The 15,008-nt window shown below is 42.8% G+C and overlaps 1 protein-coding gene across 1 annotated transcript; it reads right to left on the bottom strand.

Annotated features, from left to right (window-relative positions):
* Positions 1-855: 855 nt before the first annotated feature.
* Positions 856-14,583, bottom strand: LOC136432377 (zinc finger protein 208-like). The gene is made up of 7 exons (XM_066423619.1): positions 14,437-14,583; positions 12,980-13,042; positions 10,525-10,662; positions 9,338-9,453; positions 8,481-8,633; positions 7,526-7,625; positions 856-6,753 (listed from the first exon to the last, which is right to left on the bottom strand). Exons 2-7 carry the CDS (start codon positions 12,999-13,001, stop codon positions 1,553-1,555), a joined length of 5,730 nt encoding a protein of 1,909 aa, XP_066279716.1. The 5' UTR covers positions 13,002-13,042; positions 14,437-14,583; the 3' UTR covers positions 856-1,552.
* Between the last annotated feature and the right edge of the window lie 425 nt (positions 14,584-15,008).

The raw sequence follows: 15,008 nt of genomic DNA, 5'->3' as shown, positions 1-15,008 counted from the left end.
GAAATTCCTGTTTTGATTTCTCGTGTTCTGGACATGCCATGGTGATGGTCGTGATATTTGAGTGGTGGATAAGTCTTGAGGCTGAGAGGTGTAAGCCTGGCCCCCCTAGCCACTTTTTGGAACTGCAGGACCAGGTTTTGCTTCAGACTTTGAAAGAGAATAACTCAAGAAGGGGATGACGGATGGTCATGATCTTTGGTGTGTAGATAGCTTGAGTGATGACTTACATAATCAGATACTAATTATGCACATCCGAAATTAATTTACATAGTTAATGAGAAAAGATTATACGTGATTGGACTCTCAAACATGTGACATAGACATATGTAATTGAGAAAGAGAGAAATATTGCTAGATATCAATTAATGAGAAAATACTATAACACAACATGGAGTAGACGAATCATCATGAAGTTTGGTATACGTGATTGGTATGATTAAATGGTAATTATGCAAATAAGATTATAATTTGCATACTTGATTGAAATTTCATAAACCTGTTGTGTTCCATGATAGGACCGTCCAATCATGTGGCATTTGAGGAAGAGAGGAATGTTGATAGATACAAAATATGCAAATGATGACCTAATTTGCATGATTAATGACAAACTATCATATTTCAATACTGGTAAATGGTAATTTCATTCTTGTTGCATTTGGAAGTTATGTGAAGGTGAACATCGTTGAATACAAAGTATGCTAATGAGGACCTCATTTGCATAATTGATTATACAATGCTGAAATAAACTTCTGTTATTTGGGTGGAGAAGATGATCAACTGATATGATTTCTGCAAAGGACGACCTTACTTACATAATTAATGAGAAACACTCATAATACATCAGTCAAAAGCAAGTAAAAGAAAATGATATTTAATATTGTTTTTGTAATGCATGCAATTCTCAAACAATAAGATTTTCTGGCCTGGTGTGTCCCATGTCCCTAAGCTACAACATTTTTTACAGTGTTTAATCATATCACAAAATACTTATGACACAGCAAGTTGTGGAGACTACCATATAGCTAGACTTCGCCTAACTCTCTCTAACAATAACTGTATACAAAAGCTTATCCTTATTGTACCTGCATCTTTCTACGCACCAAATGTATTCCGATTATGTTTTCTCTTGTTTTTGAACACACAAATAATGAAGAGTGACAAGAGAATTATGGTTCCTTCCATATTATACACAATGACATGTACCATTGTAACATAATTCTTACTGCTGTGAGGTACACGTAGAATATGAGTGCTACATAACTAAACTCATGTTCAGGTTCAGGTCCGCATCCAAGTCCAGGGATTCAGGTTCAGGTCTGGACTATAAGCCATCACCACAAAAATAGCAATGTTTTCGTCTTTTTCCTATGCAAATTTCATGATCTAAGGAAGGTTTAAGATGGTTTAGAACAAAAAGGAGAAGCAAGAGATACTTTTTTGCAAGACCAGACATGGTTCCTGACATTTAGGTGTATTTTACTTGAACCTTAACGTTTTTACAAGTCCGGTCCAGGTCCAGAGTTTAGGTACCCAGCACTATAGAATACCCTGACTATTCAGGCTGGTATCTGACTGTCTCTGCAGCAGGCATTATAATTTCACAGGACGACGCTCCTGCATTTCCCTGAAACTGTCTTGGCACCCAATGGTCTAAGGTAGTTACTGTGGTCATCGTGGCTTGGTCCTCTACCACCTGTGCTGAGCTGGCAACATTCTCTTCAGCAGTGTTCTGATCATTAATGATGATGAAAGTAGTGTGGCTGTCTTTGTTCCTGTCACCACTGTCTGCCACCACTGTTTCAATGGCACTGAGTATTTCTTCTTCCTCACCCTTCTGGCTTCTTGACCTATCCCCAGTAGACATTGTGAGGGGCTGACTAGGTGTGGGCTCTAGTGTTGTGAAACGGTCTTTTGGCCCTCTTTTCCTTCCCTGTCTTGCAAGCTTACTCCCACCGGCATTGCTGCTTAGACTGTCACCCACCTTTTCTTCAGGGTTTCCTTTCCCAGTCGCACTTGCTGGGAAGTACTCGTCGAAGAGATCCGGATGCGCCCGGCGAAAGTGTCTTCGTAGCGAGTGGTTGTAAGTCATGACGTGTCCGCAGACCCCGCACATCTTATTTCGGATGCCATTGTGGACGGCGTCCTCGTGAACCTTAAGGACGGACTCGCGAATGAACTTCTTCCCACAGTACCTGCAGGACTTTCCCTCGTCCAAGTGAGTTAGCCGCATGTGCATGCGCAGGGTGTCGCTGTGCTGGAACGTCTTCCCACAGGCATCACACTGAAACTCTTTACTAGCGTTGTGGCTTTCCTGATGCTTCCTCAGGTTGCATTTCTGATTAAATGCTTTCCCACACAAGTGGCACACATGCTTTTTGATATTCAAATGGATTGTGATGTGCTGTTTAAGGCAGGCTTGAACTTTAAAGGCCTTGCCGCAGTACATGCAGAGATGTGAGTAAACACCAGTGTGGACGGACATGTGAATGATTAGCTCTGCCTTTCGCTTGAAGTCTTTGCCGCAGACGTCGCACTTGAACTTCCTAACGTTCATGTGAACTTGATCTCTGTGCCGTTCCATCTGCCTCTGCCCAGGAAAACGCCTCCCACAAATTTCGCATTCCCTGGTCAGAATCTCGAGCCTCGCTTCCAGCACTATGTCACCCTTATGAGTTGCGAGGTGATCTTCGTAGCTTTTGCGGTAGATCATCTCTTTTTGGCACACAGGACATTGGTAAAGAGATCGCTGGTGAACTTTCTTAAGATGTTTGCTCAAGACCCTTGACTTCCAGATTGGACAATCACAAATGGGGCAAGTTATTACCCCACCTTGATGGATGTGTTTGTCTGTGTGTTGACGCAACTGCTCGTCTGTGAAAAACTCTCTTGGGCAAAGCCTGCACTTGAACTTGTACTCAACTTTCTGATGTTTCTTCAGATGGTAGCCAAGCCCCTTTTCTGGTATCCCAGTTTCACATAGAGTACATGTAACACTCCTTGATCTTACGTCATCCTTGGGTTCTTCACACAGCTCATTTAGAAGGTCGTGCTCCGCAAAATGCTTCCATAGCTGATAGTTGCCGTCCTGTGTGCGATACTCGCAGTGTGGACAGCCCAACCACTCTCCTGGACCAGAATGCTGCAGAGCTTGATGATTCCTCAGGGCGGACTTACCCATGAACCTGACCTTGCACAGCTCACAGCTGAAGAAGTTCTTGGCTGCGGACTTTTTGCACTGCTTTATATGAGAACGCAGTTGACTAGCCGACTGACACACTACAGTGCATATTGGGCATCTGTGCTTCTGTGCAGAGTGTACTTCTTCAAGATGGCTTATCAACTCTTCTATACTCCTCTGCGCTTTGCCACACACTGTACATTGGTACACCTCCTGACCAGCATGGCTGCTAAGATGGTCGGCTAGGCTGTCAGCTGTGTTGAAGAACGAGCTACATATATCACACACAAGTCCACCCTTCTCCGGTTGTAGCCCCTCTTCACTGTTTGCGTGCGTTCTGTACTCATGCCACCGAAGCCTCAGGATGCTGTGAAATCGCATCCCACATGTTTTGCAGTCTACGCTGCATGCCTGATTCCTGGCCATTAGATGCTCTTCCATGCCTTGTACGGAGCTAAAACCCTTCGGACAGGATCCACATTGTACAGGTGAAGGCGCACGGTTTGCCAAGTCAGCTACGGACGCGTGGCTTATCTTATGCAGCTTCTGACAATGTGCCAAAAGTTTTTCTTCACCCGTGAATGGAGAATTACACGTCCTACAGTAAACTAAGTCTGCTTCGGGCACAGATTCTTCCTCGTGCCACTCTGTCACGTGCTTGGACAAAGCGCTCTCCCCAGACAGTATCAAGTCACAGTAACTACACCATTGCTGTTCTAGCGTGGCCAGGACAATGGAATCAGGGTCTGTAAAGGGAGAGTCTTTAGATAAGGTATCGCTTTGTTTTCCCTTTGGTTCCACGTTGCGTTTCTTACTGCATTCTTCCGCCTGATGTACACGAAGACTGGAGAGTCTGGGAAAGGCTTCATTACACAATGAACAGGTCGCTCGGCACTTGCCCTGACTGCTACGCAAGTGGTCATCCAGATGTTTGGCGCAGCGAAACGTCTCGCAGCATGTCTCGCACTGATGCGTCTGTGTAAGACCTTCTGTCGTGTCACCTTTTGTAAAGGCAGGCAGCCTGTGTGCTTCATGTATGTGTTTTGTAAGGAGCTTATGAGAAGTGAATGGAGCATCGCAGACTTCACAGTGTGGCAGAGCCTCTGACTCTCCTGCTGGCTCCTTTGAGGATGAATCCCCAGGGGGATAATGAAAGTCTTTCATATGCTTGGTAAAGCTGCCGGTGTAGATAAATGTTTGATCACAGTAGGGACACCATCGCTGCTGGTTGAAGCCCAGTACAGCTCTGCCATCAGGGTTGTGCATTCTCTTCATGTGGCCCTTGAGCCCGGTCGCATTCCTAAACGTGGCCTCGCACAACATACACTTGACGGAACGATGCCTCTTGTCCTCGTGCGACCGCAACAACGGCAGACTGTCGAACGTTTCCGGACATTCCTTACACGTCATCCTACACTGACCGTTTCTGTCGACAAGATGGGCCTGAAGTTGGTGTGGGCCTTGAAGCACGGTCAGACATGTCGGACACTTGTGCGTTTTAGGGACATCAGCAGGAATCAACTTCACATCGTCCATGTATACTCCGTGGACGTCTTGTACATGCTTCAGCATGGATTTGGGTTTCGTGTTGGTAAATGGTGCATCACATAGATTGCAATGCTGCAGCTTAGGACTTTCAGGTCCACTCAAACCCACCCCATGACATGCTTTCATATGCTTGCTGAAGCTTTTCTTCTCTGCAAAGCTCATATCGCAGTACTGGCACCAGTCTGGATAATCTGACCTTCCATCTTCGCTCTTTTCGTGGACCTTTTTCATATGCCTTCCTAGAGAGTTCACGTTTATGAAACTCTCATGGCAAAGTTTACATTCCACCATGGAGTGTTTGTTGTAGTCATGCAGACGAAGAGAAGGAAGATTGTCAAAGGACTCTCCACAATGTTGGCAACTCATCGTGCACTCTCCCATTCTTTCTTCAAGATGGTCTTGCAGCTGTGCTGGCCCTTGGAACTTCTTGCAACACGTCTCGCATTCGTGGACCGGGGAAATGGCGGAGTTCACTTGCAAGGCAAGGTCTGGATACACCTTGTGCACTTCTTGTAGATGGGACCGGAGTGTTTTCCTGAACGTGAAGGGAGCGTTACAGAGACTGCAGTATTCTAGGACAACTGATGATGCTCCACTACCCAAACCAATGTTGTGATACTTAAGCATGTGTTTCTTTGATGCGTCTGTAGCTTGAAATGGTAGGTCACAGTATTTGCACCATCTCAGAGCAGGATCCCAATCTTTCCGCCTTGGAGTTGGAGAGTTGGTAGATTTAGCTGTCTGGTGTCTGGAAGGCATGTCTTCTTCCTTGACTTGGTTTTGTACACGGCCACAAACATGCTTAGATAGAGCAGCTGCATTTGCAAATTCTTGACCACAAGGATGACACTTTAGGACACCGTGCTTCTGCTGCTGGTGTACCCGGGCTGTAGCCAGGCTGGCAAAGCTTTGGTCACAATCCTGACAATGTACCTTACATTCACTTCCTTCCTGTTTTAGGTGACTGTGAAGATCTTTAGGAAGTGAAAACTCACTCGGACAGGTGTCGCACTTGTAAGCCGTCTCGTTTGACTCGTGGAGGGATAACGCATGCTTTTTCAGCCTCAACGGAGAGCAGAATGGGGCACTGCATTGTTGACAATCAAAAGTGGTGACTTTTGCTTGGAACTTCGTCTCCGTGCCCGTCAGAAACCCATGGACGATTCTACGGTGTTGGTTGAACGCACTAGGAGAGTTGAACGTCACATCGCAGTGAGCGCACCACATTTGTTCAGAGTTTTCCAGTAACTGTTGAAACTCCTTTTTTGTTCTCTTCTTCTTCTTCCTCTTCTTTTTGGCTGCTCCATTTAGTTTCCTTCTCTTTGTGCTGGCTACAGGTTTGTCGTTGCTGTCGCTTTCCTCGTTGACGTTCCATTCGTCGACTTCGTCCTGTTCTTCAACCTGCCAATGGGAAGGTCCTGCGCGGTTCAGGTCTTCTGCGTGGCAGGTACTACTATGAAATAGCAGCTCGCTGTTCTTGGCAAAGCTGTCTTGACAGACCTGGCAGAAATGGCACTTGACAGAAGACCTCTTGGGCCTCTTTCTTCCCGGTTCTACCTCATCAGGATGCTCTTTCTCAATATGTTCTTTTAGAACATCTTCATTCTCGAACACGTTGGCACATCCTGCACAAAGGATCGGAGTCTGGGTCTTCTCTCTCGTCTTGTTGGCATTCACCTCTTTTGCTTTGTTGACACTTCTACTGCGAGGCTCGGTCGATCCCTTCTTTCTGTGAGTTTTGCTTTGACCTTTTCCTTTACCCTGTTTTACCCTTGGACCAGTTAGTGGGTCTGCTTTTACCCTTTTGATGACGTTTTCCTGTACATTCCAACGAGTTACCTTCTCTGTTTGCTGGAAATCAGATTCAGGTGACTTTGATTGTCCTAAAGATGTGTCCATCTTGTTTGAGATGACTTCTCGTTCTCCTCTCTTACTAACTATGGATGTTGTGCTGTGCTTGTCAGCCCTAGGTTGCACTGGTGCTGGATCACCCTCTTTGTCTTGGGTAACCACCAGGGACGGCCCACCTATAAAGAAGGGAAAAACATACATGTGGTCTTTGAATTGACACATTTGACAGTAAATTAAGTGCTGTACATTGCTTTACTGTACACCTGGGTGAACCAAATATATCAACATCACGAAACACTGTAAATAATGAAATACATATACGTAATATTTGTAGTATATGTAGTAAGTTCAATTTATAATACCCACAAAACCCAGAGCTTCCTGAATTATGCTGACCACAAAAATGCGGAAACAAAAACAGGCACACAGACACACCCAAAACAGTACCTCCATTTTTCATGGAGGTAATGACAATGAAATCAAATGTTCTTCTATATATCTACAATGCCAAATACAACACAATAAAACACCATATGTCTTAGCTGGGCCGCAAAAACGTTTGATACGGGTGTTCTAGACAGGGTGATAACTTTGGGTTATCACACAGGCTTCCATAGAATATTTAGAATGCATTTCGAGTGCGCCGAGAGTGCCGCTATCGAAAGTTTGAATACTGGATTCAGTCCTTGGAATGTGCCATTGTTGTAATTTTTTGTTCGAGGACACCAACTTTTCTCACCAATTTTGCATTGCAAGGTGTGTTCTTTTTGGGTTGGTTAGACATAGATAAAATATAACACGGTGTATTCCGCATCACCCTCGGTACCAACCCTCCCGCGGGTCGGATCACCCGCGGTCTGGCTGGTACCTCAGATGATAGGGAATACCCCGTGTGGCCAACGTATTCTATATACATGTATATATCAGCAGAGAACTGTGATGACTCACCCTGAGGCAGGCGCCCTCCAGGTGTCAGCAGGTGCTGCCCCATCTTCTTGGCATAACTGGGAGCATACCACACCTGCAACTCTCCACCCACAGGGATGTCCTAAAAACGGGGACAGTTCTCAGTATCAATATCAAAATCCTACAATATAGCTTCCTTCTACATTGTATGTCACCTTTGTATGATAAGAAAGCTGAGATGGCATAACATTTTTCAGGCAAAAGTCTTATAGTCTGTGAAATAAGGACCTTTAGTTATTTTCTATCAATATTCACTGTTTATATAATAAAAACACCTCTTGTGTATTATCTGAGCAAGTTTTGTGTCCGGATGTACAAACATCTGTCCTGCTTGGATCGCATTTTAACCCTGCTAGCACAGACAATTAACACTGGCTTTAGTACAAGGGTCACTGAATTTATTCAAGATACAGAAATGATGACCATAGTCACTTGAAATTTGTGATAGAGACTGAGGCCCTACAATAAGATAATTTCATCAGGCTTCACAAAAAAAATCATATTGTCTTTGACCACACTGTACTCGATATTATAGTTTCAATGACAGTTATACTGTCCCATACAAGGCTAACAGATAGCAGAACCTGAACATTCAGAAACTGCATGGCAGAAACGCTGACACAAAGACAGGAACCCATGGGGGGGGGGGGTGAAGTAAAAATGAACTACCAATAGAAATCAAGCAAGGAAATACTGTAAATGCATTGAATTTCCCGTGGCTTTTATTTCGTGCTAATAGTCAAGAGTGTTCGCGGTGGTTTTAAGCTTGCAGCAGCGCTATAGTCACATACTGCTACAGTCTTGGACAAAAATGTTCACGGTGGTTTTACATGTAAGTTTGCGGTGAAACGGTGCACGCAAAAACTGTGAACATAAAACCACCGCGAACATTTCTGCATTTACAGTAACACTAAGCCACATCAGCAGCAGATTGTACCTTTTGTGTGAGAAAGAACACGTCGGTTCCTTTCTGGTACGCCACAAGGTTCTGTTCCGTGTCCTGTGTGGCTGGACGCACAAACTTCATCCAGTTGCAGGCTTCCTCGTCTGTGGTATCAAGGTACAGGTGACTGCCATCTGGGCTGAATACCTGAGGGAGAGAGACTTTGTCTTAAGTTTCATCCGTAGAACAAAAAAGATACTGTAATACTGTAAAACATTAGAGCTTTAAAAAAAGCTTCAGGCTTTTAGCTAGGCATGTGTCCATGTGTCAATTGGACGCATGATACTAAAATAACAAGGAAATTGGACGCCATCTTTTTCAGCTGCACGCACAGAGGACCCCCTGTTTCCCTGGTAATTACAGACACAGGTGACTGTGTGACAGTGTCACTGATGTTTTTTTTAGTCCTACCAGACACTGGGACAGCATGAAAACTGATTGACATGCAGAGCTACCATGAAATTGTTAATCCATAGAGCCCATTGGGAGACAGAGAGGGAACAAGCAGTTTTTAGTGCTTAAAATGGGTGGCCACATGACCATATAATTAGATCATGATGGAAGCTATTTTGGTAATACACCTACCACCTATGAACTCTGCTTCCTGTCACTCCTCCCACAACTCTGAAGGTTTGCCCTTCACATCCTGTCAATATTTGGTGAGACATGTATACCAGGTATATAGCATATGGAAATAACTGTGGAAACACCGAGACAGACACACCAAAAACGATACCTCCGTACACAGAGGTGAAGAGGCATAATACATACACAGCAAAGACAGTTTTCTACCAGTGCTTATAATGGTGGTAGAAAAATATCTTGATATTTGAAAGTCAATAGCTTTTAACCTTTAGTGGAAAGAGCTCTTTTCCTTGTGGGGCAGTATGTACTCTTTGGGCCTCCAGTGGTCCAAACTGCATCCTGGCACTCATGGGTACTCTGGCAAATACACCCTCTTGGCCATCTGAGGATAGAAGAAAAATCCAGATCATCCCTTAATCAATGAAGCAACTAAAAGAGATACATGTACATGTACTGCCTTATGAGTGACATATACATCTTTACAAACATTGAAAGCACAAAGGGAGCATATTTTCATTAACTAAAATGTCTATACAATCTACACATTTTCACTAATATATTTTTATACAATTTGCACCATCAGCTTTCATTTCAGAAGACTAAAGATCACAAGTAAGAAATAACAAACATTGATCAAAGATACAGGACTTGTATAATAATTCCTTCATTTCCTTGCATGAATGTTGCAGGCCAGAAATTACACATGAAATCAGGAATGCAAGGCCCTATATGTAACCTGCAGTTCATAAGATAGAGGCCTAGCCCCTGGTCAAATCCCCCTTAAAGTTAAACCTAAGGTACGATGAACATGGGGCTGTCTCCAGGACCCGTCCCTCCGACCCGGGACGGAAATTCAGAAAATTTGTTTACCTTGTCCATCACAAAATCTTAACTTCATGACATGAAAATGATGAAATTGATGACAAAGTATCCTCATAAGCTCAAAATGACGAATTTAACAAAGAAAATGCAACACATTGGCTCCCAAACAATGATTGGGACGAAAAAAAATTAAAAGCTGGAGACAGCCCTGGGTGAATGTGACAGGACAAATACATGCGCATAGAGCTGTGTACCTAAACAAATTTTAGGTACAGGTACAGGTGCAGGTACATGGCTTTAGGTACAGGTCCGGACCTGAACCTGTACCTACATGTAAACTACTAATGTTCAAATAATGGTTGATTTTCAATAAAGACAAAAGCATGGTTGAACTGATAAAAACATAATGTTTGACTCAGGCCTTGTTAAAGTTTATTCTGTGCTACAGGAGTCTTTAGTGCACTACCATGGTAATTTCATGGTGATTTTATTTCTCAAAGTTGCCATCCCCTTGCCTGTTATCCTATTCAGGCTTGAACTGATTAGTACCGGTACAGTACCAGTACACCAGAGTTCAGGTATTTTGGACCTGTACCTAACTGCGCGGGCACAAAAACATGTGATGACTGACCTGATGTGTTCTGAATGGCTAGCCCTTTGGGGAGTGAGGCTCGAGCGCGAGACTGGACCTCCGAGTCTTGCATGGCCTGGATGGGTCCCAGGTTTGGACACACGACGTCATCTTCATATGTGCCACAGAAGTCACACCCTAGATAATGTACAGAAAATGTATACAGTCAAACCTGTCTATAGCGGTCACTCAAGGGACTGGCCAAAACTGGCCGCTAAGGACAGGTGGCCGCTATGGAGAAAATGTCGATTAATTGACCACGAGTGACACATATTTTCAGTACCCACTGAGATACATTTATTCACCGTACAGTACACATGTAAACATTGCATAGGTAAGTCACATTTTAGAAAGTCGATTGTTGTTCTTTTACTTCTATTATGGGCTTGAAAAAAGAATTATTGCATCTGCCAACTCCAAAATCCATGGCTTGCTCGGGCTTCATGTCTGTACAGACCAGCATCGCCATACTCTACTCTTGATCCTTCGCGACTGCTTCGCTGCAGGCACACGCGTCAACAACGAGTTTTAATCATATGAAACAAAGTCCTTCGCAGCAAAATGCCACCTAGTTAGTTAAGAACAAAATACATGTACATGTTGCTCAGTTGCCACTTACTGTTCGTTTTCGACCGTTTTGAAACATAAAATCGTGGCGATAGTTTTCCTTAGTCTGTTGTTGTTTCCCTTCCCGCTTGTCATTATCAGCTTCTACTATTATGCTAATAGGGTACTCAGAAGAAGGTCGCTCTTTTGATGGCTTTTTTCTTTTCAGAAAATTTCAATAGCCCAAATTTTACATCATATTAATGTTATTGATATTTCTTTTGAAGCTTTTGGTAAAGTAATTATCCTCAGTGGTACTTTGCAGTAAAATAAATTTAGCGCATTATACCTCCAAAACAGCGGTGTCTTCCGTTGACCTTTTTGCTGCTGACTATTAGCGCCATTTTGAAAATTACGCGAAACACGTTTTGACTTTTAGCACCGGGGAAAACGGATATTGGGCCGGCATCCAAACATTTTCCGAACTTACCACATCAGCTACATGTGCGAGTTGTATTTTCCAAAAAGCTGCCGTAATATTTGTCCAGTCGAAATGCACAGAAATGGTCAATTTTGCTACGATGTACAAACGCAAGCCATGTGAAGAAAATTATACTGTCAACTTCGCGTCAAACCATGGATTTTCTAACAAAGATAAAACATTCTGGTTTTCTTGATTATCATCCTATCCAGTTGAGTCCACATAAATTTGATAACTGCGTGAAAAAAAATGAAGATTTTGAACCCGGCGTGCGGTGGCGATGCGGCTTCTACCGGCGCGCCTTGACCGTTACCGACAGTGTTACTGTACTCGCGGGACTGAAAATCGTCTGGCCGCGACCGCTTTGGACAGGTGGCCGCTATAGCCTAATTCTTAATACTTATGTCAATGGGAAAAATCCAAGGGACCGACAAAAAGTGACCACTATGGGCAGGTGGCCGCTATGCAAAGGTGACCGCTAATACAGGTTTGACTGTATTAATAGGACAAATCCAGTCCGGGTAGTCACATGCACGAAATGCATGAAATACACCTTCTAAATACACATGAAGATGGGTGAAATCTACCGAAATACAGTATAAATACATTATCTTATGCCGAAATATAGCAAACTGTGATGTTTAGTAATCAATCAAATCATACTTATTTATTTATTGTCAAATGCTACAATACATTACACTGACTCTCGAGGCAGCGTAGCTGATATTGGAGTATCAAATCATACTGTATTTCGGTAGATTTCACCCATCTTAATGTGTATTTTGGTGTATTTTGTGTGTTTCAGTAAATACACAGACCCGACAAATCTGTCACAAAATATGAGAACCAACTAGTAAAATTGGTGTGGCTTTAACTTCAAACATTTTTTTTTTCAAATCAAAAAAATGGAGCAGGCAAATCCATGAACCAAGAAATCAAACTGGTGTGTGGCCTGAGTTAGAGTCTGATGTGGTTTCATTGTGAAGTGGCCAAAGTCATGTTGCATGATGTAACAGTAAGGCCATGTTGTTTTGATCATATGGATGACATTCATGTGCGCATCTATTTTTGTCGATGTTTCCAAACAATGTTTTCAACCATACTGTAAATCGTACAAAGCAGCTGCAAAATTGCAACAACAAAAAATTGGATATTGATGTCATAGAATATGTCAATTCCTAAGTCAAACTCAAAGAAGAAGACATGAAAAAACAAAAATGAAGAATCTAACTTTTTTCTCCAAAACCTTTTATTTTTCGCTCGCTCGCACCAGTTTTGGGATTCTCAGAGGGTGTCATCCATATAATTGTATTAACATGGCCCAAGAGCAAAACCAATTAATTGTTTTGGGATTCTCAGAGGGTGTCATCCATATAATTGTATTAACATGGCCCAAGAGCAAAACCAAGTCATGACTGACTGACTTACAGTAGCGGTCTTGTTCCTCCATAGTGTCAGCTTGTGCAGGTTCGCTTGTTGGCCACAACTTCACTGCATTCATAAAGGAGGACAGATTTTCTATATTGAAAGTCATTTTTCTAAGATCTTTTCTGATGTAACAAGCATAAAATTGTATGGTACCTAATAATAACATCCCTTTTTTTCCATCTAACATGTGCAATGTATTGTACATGTAAATCATACAACATAATGATAAACAATACACATGTACCAATGTCATGTTAAACTTTTCAAAAGTTACGAAGCCGCATTGCTCAATAGCTAACGAAAAAGCATTACGCTTTCCCTCAATCATTCCGTTTGAGTTTCACTTGCATTACTTTACTTCTTTTATGCCTGTAAAGTTAGCAGACCATCCAACCCTGGCCAACACATGCAATTGATGATTGGGTTACCATTGATCCAGTTTTTCCTCAAGGATATTCCAAATTAGAAACAAAAACCCTTTCGTGGCCCAAAAAGGGCTATCCTGGTAGCCTGGCCAGGTTGCCTGGCCTATGGGCCTACTTTTACAGCCCAGCTTTTTCCGTAAACCCAAATTATAATGAGGGAGGGGGGCGTTGTAATTCCACAAAGGCCTTTCATATTTTGACGTCAATTGCGGCGTTTTGGATTAGACTCTTGAGAGCGTACGCCTGAACATGCTGCTGCTATAATTATCATAATCCAATTATCCACCATAGTCCACGGGGGATTCAAATCACAATAATTTATGACGTCAACGAAAAGCCTCTGTAAAACTAGAAAATTTACAAAGCGACTGAATTTCAATTTTTAGATTACAAAGTTAAAGCTATCTTGCTGCCTCAGTTATCTCCTGACTCTCTGGGTCTCTATTGTTACAGGAAGTAAAACAACTTAACACCGTTCAACTCCTACAGTAAAGAAAACATTCTGAATGCCATGCTTGAAAAACGGCATTCCAACCTCGTGCCGACCCCAGTTCGGATTCAAGTTACATGGCTGCTTCACATTTTTGCTATAACCCAAGATTCGGAAAACCCCAGTTATCTTCCTGAATCGCTGTGCCTCTAGTTACAGAAAGTAAGACAGCACAAAACCGTTCAACTCCTACAGTAAAGAAAACATTTTGAATGTCATGTTTCGTTTGAAAAACAACGTTCCAACCTCGTCCCGACCCCAGTTCGGATAATTTCAACATGGCTGCTTCACATTTTTGCTACGACCCGAGATTCGGAAAACCCCAGTTATCTTCCTGACTAGCTGTCTCTCTACTTTTACAGAAAATTAGACAGCACAACACCATTCAGGTCCTACAGCAAAGAAAACATTTTGAATGTCATGCTTCGTTTGAAAAACAGCGTTCCAACCTCACCACGACCCCAGTTCGGATTCAACATGGCTGCTTCACATTTTGCTACAACCCGAAATTCCGAAACTTCAAAGCCCCAGCTAATACTCACCTTTTGTGAATCTAAATAGACGGTAAGCGGTAGCATCGAAGATTTGCCCGTTCAACAAACTAAAAGGGTCTCAGAACGTAGCAAACTTAACGATTTCTCAGCATCAAAATGTTTTAGACCTCAAAAAACAACGCCGCGTCGAGAGGATAGTGAGTTCGTTATTCAGGTTCACCATTCGGCGATTGACTGGCAGAAGCTACCATTACATTTGCCTACCATCGATTCGAAGAAGTTTATAGCCATGATATTTGGTTAGGTGGGTTAAGGTTGGGAAAACGAAGGTCATGTTCAATAATGGGCATCCTAGCAGTTTTCAAAAATACTGCAGTCAAACTTGATATCTTCAAGGTTAAAACCTCCTTGATATCTTGTGTTCTGGTTCTGGACTTGCTGTGGTCATGATTGTCGTTGTCTGGGCCCCCTATCATCTCTTTTAGAACTGCAGGGACTGAGTTCGTTTCTTTGAGTGAGAATAACTCAAGAAGGGGTTGATGGATCGTCATGATTTTTGGTATGTAGATAGAGTAAGGCCCAATTTACACTTGGTAGTCTACTACTGTAGTAGACTACAG

This window comes from Branchiostoma lanceolatum, chromosome 4 (genome assembly GCF_035083965.1).
Source record: "Branchiostoma lanceolatum isolate klBraLanc5 chromosome 4, klBraLanc5.hap2, whole genome shotgun sequence".
Taxonomy (NCBI): Eukaryota; Metazoa; Chordata; class Leptocardii; order Amphioxiformes; family Branchiostomatidae; genus Branchiostoma; species Branchiostoma lanceolatum.
Note: the sequence above shows the minus strand (reverse complement) of the source record. Positions and strands in the feature narration are given on the sequence as shown.

Bases quoted from the DNA above. Each gene is read 5' to 3' on its own strand.
- LOC136432377 (XM_066423619.1), bottom strand. From the start codon at position 13,001: ATGGAGGAACAAGACCGCTACT. The intron at 10,663-12,979 runs GTAAGTCAGTCA...TACATTATCTAG, and splicing joins GGAGGAACAAGACCGCTACT to GGTGTGACTTCTGTGGCACA. The intron at 8,634-9,337 runs GTTAAAAGCTAT...TCTCTCCCTCAG, and splicing joins AAGAGCTCTTTCCACTAAAG to GTATTCAGCCCAGATGGCAG.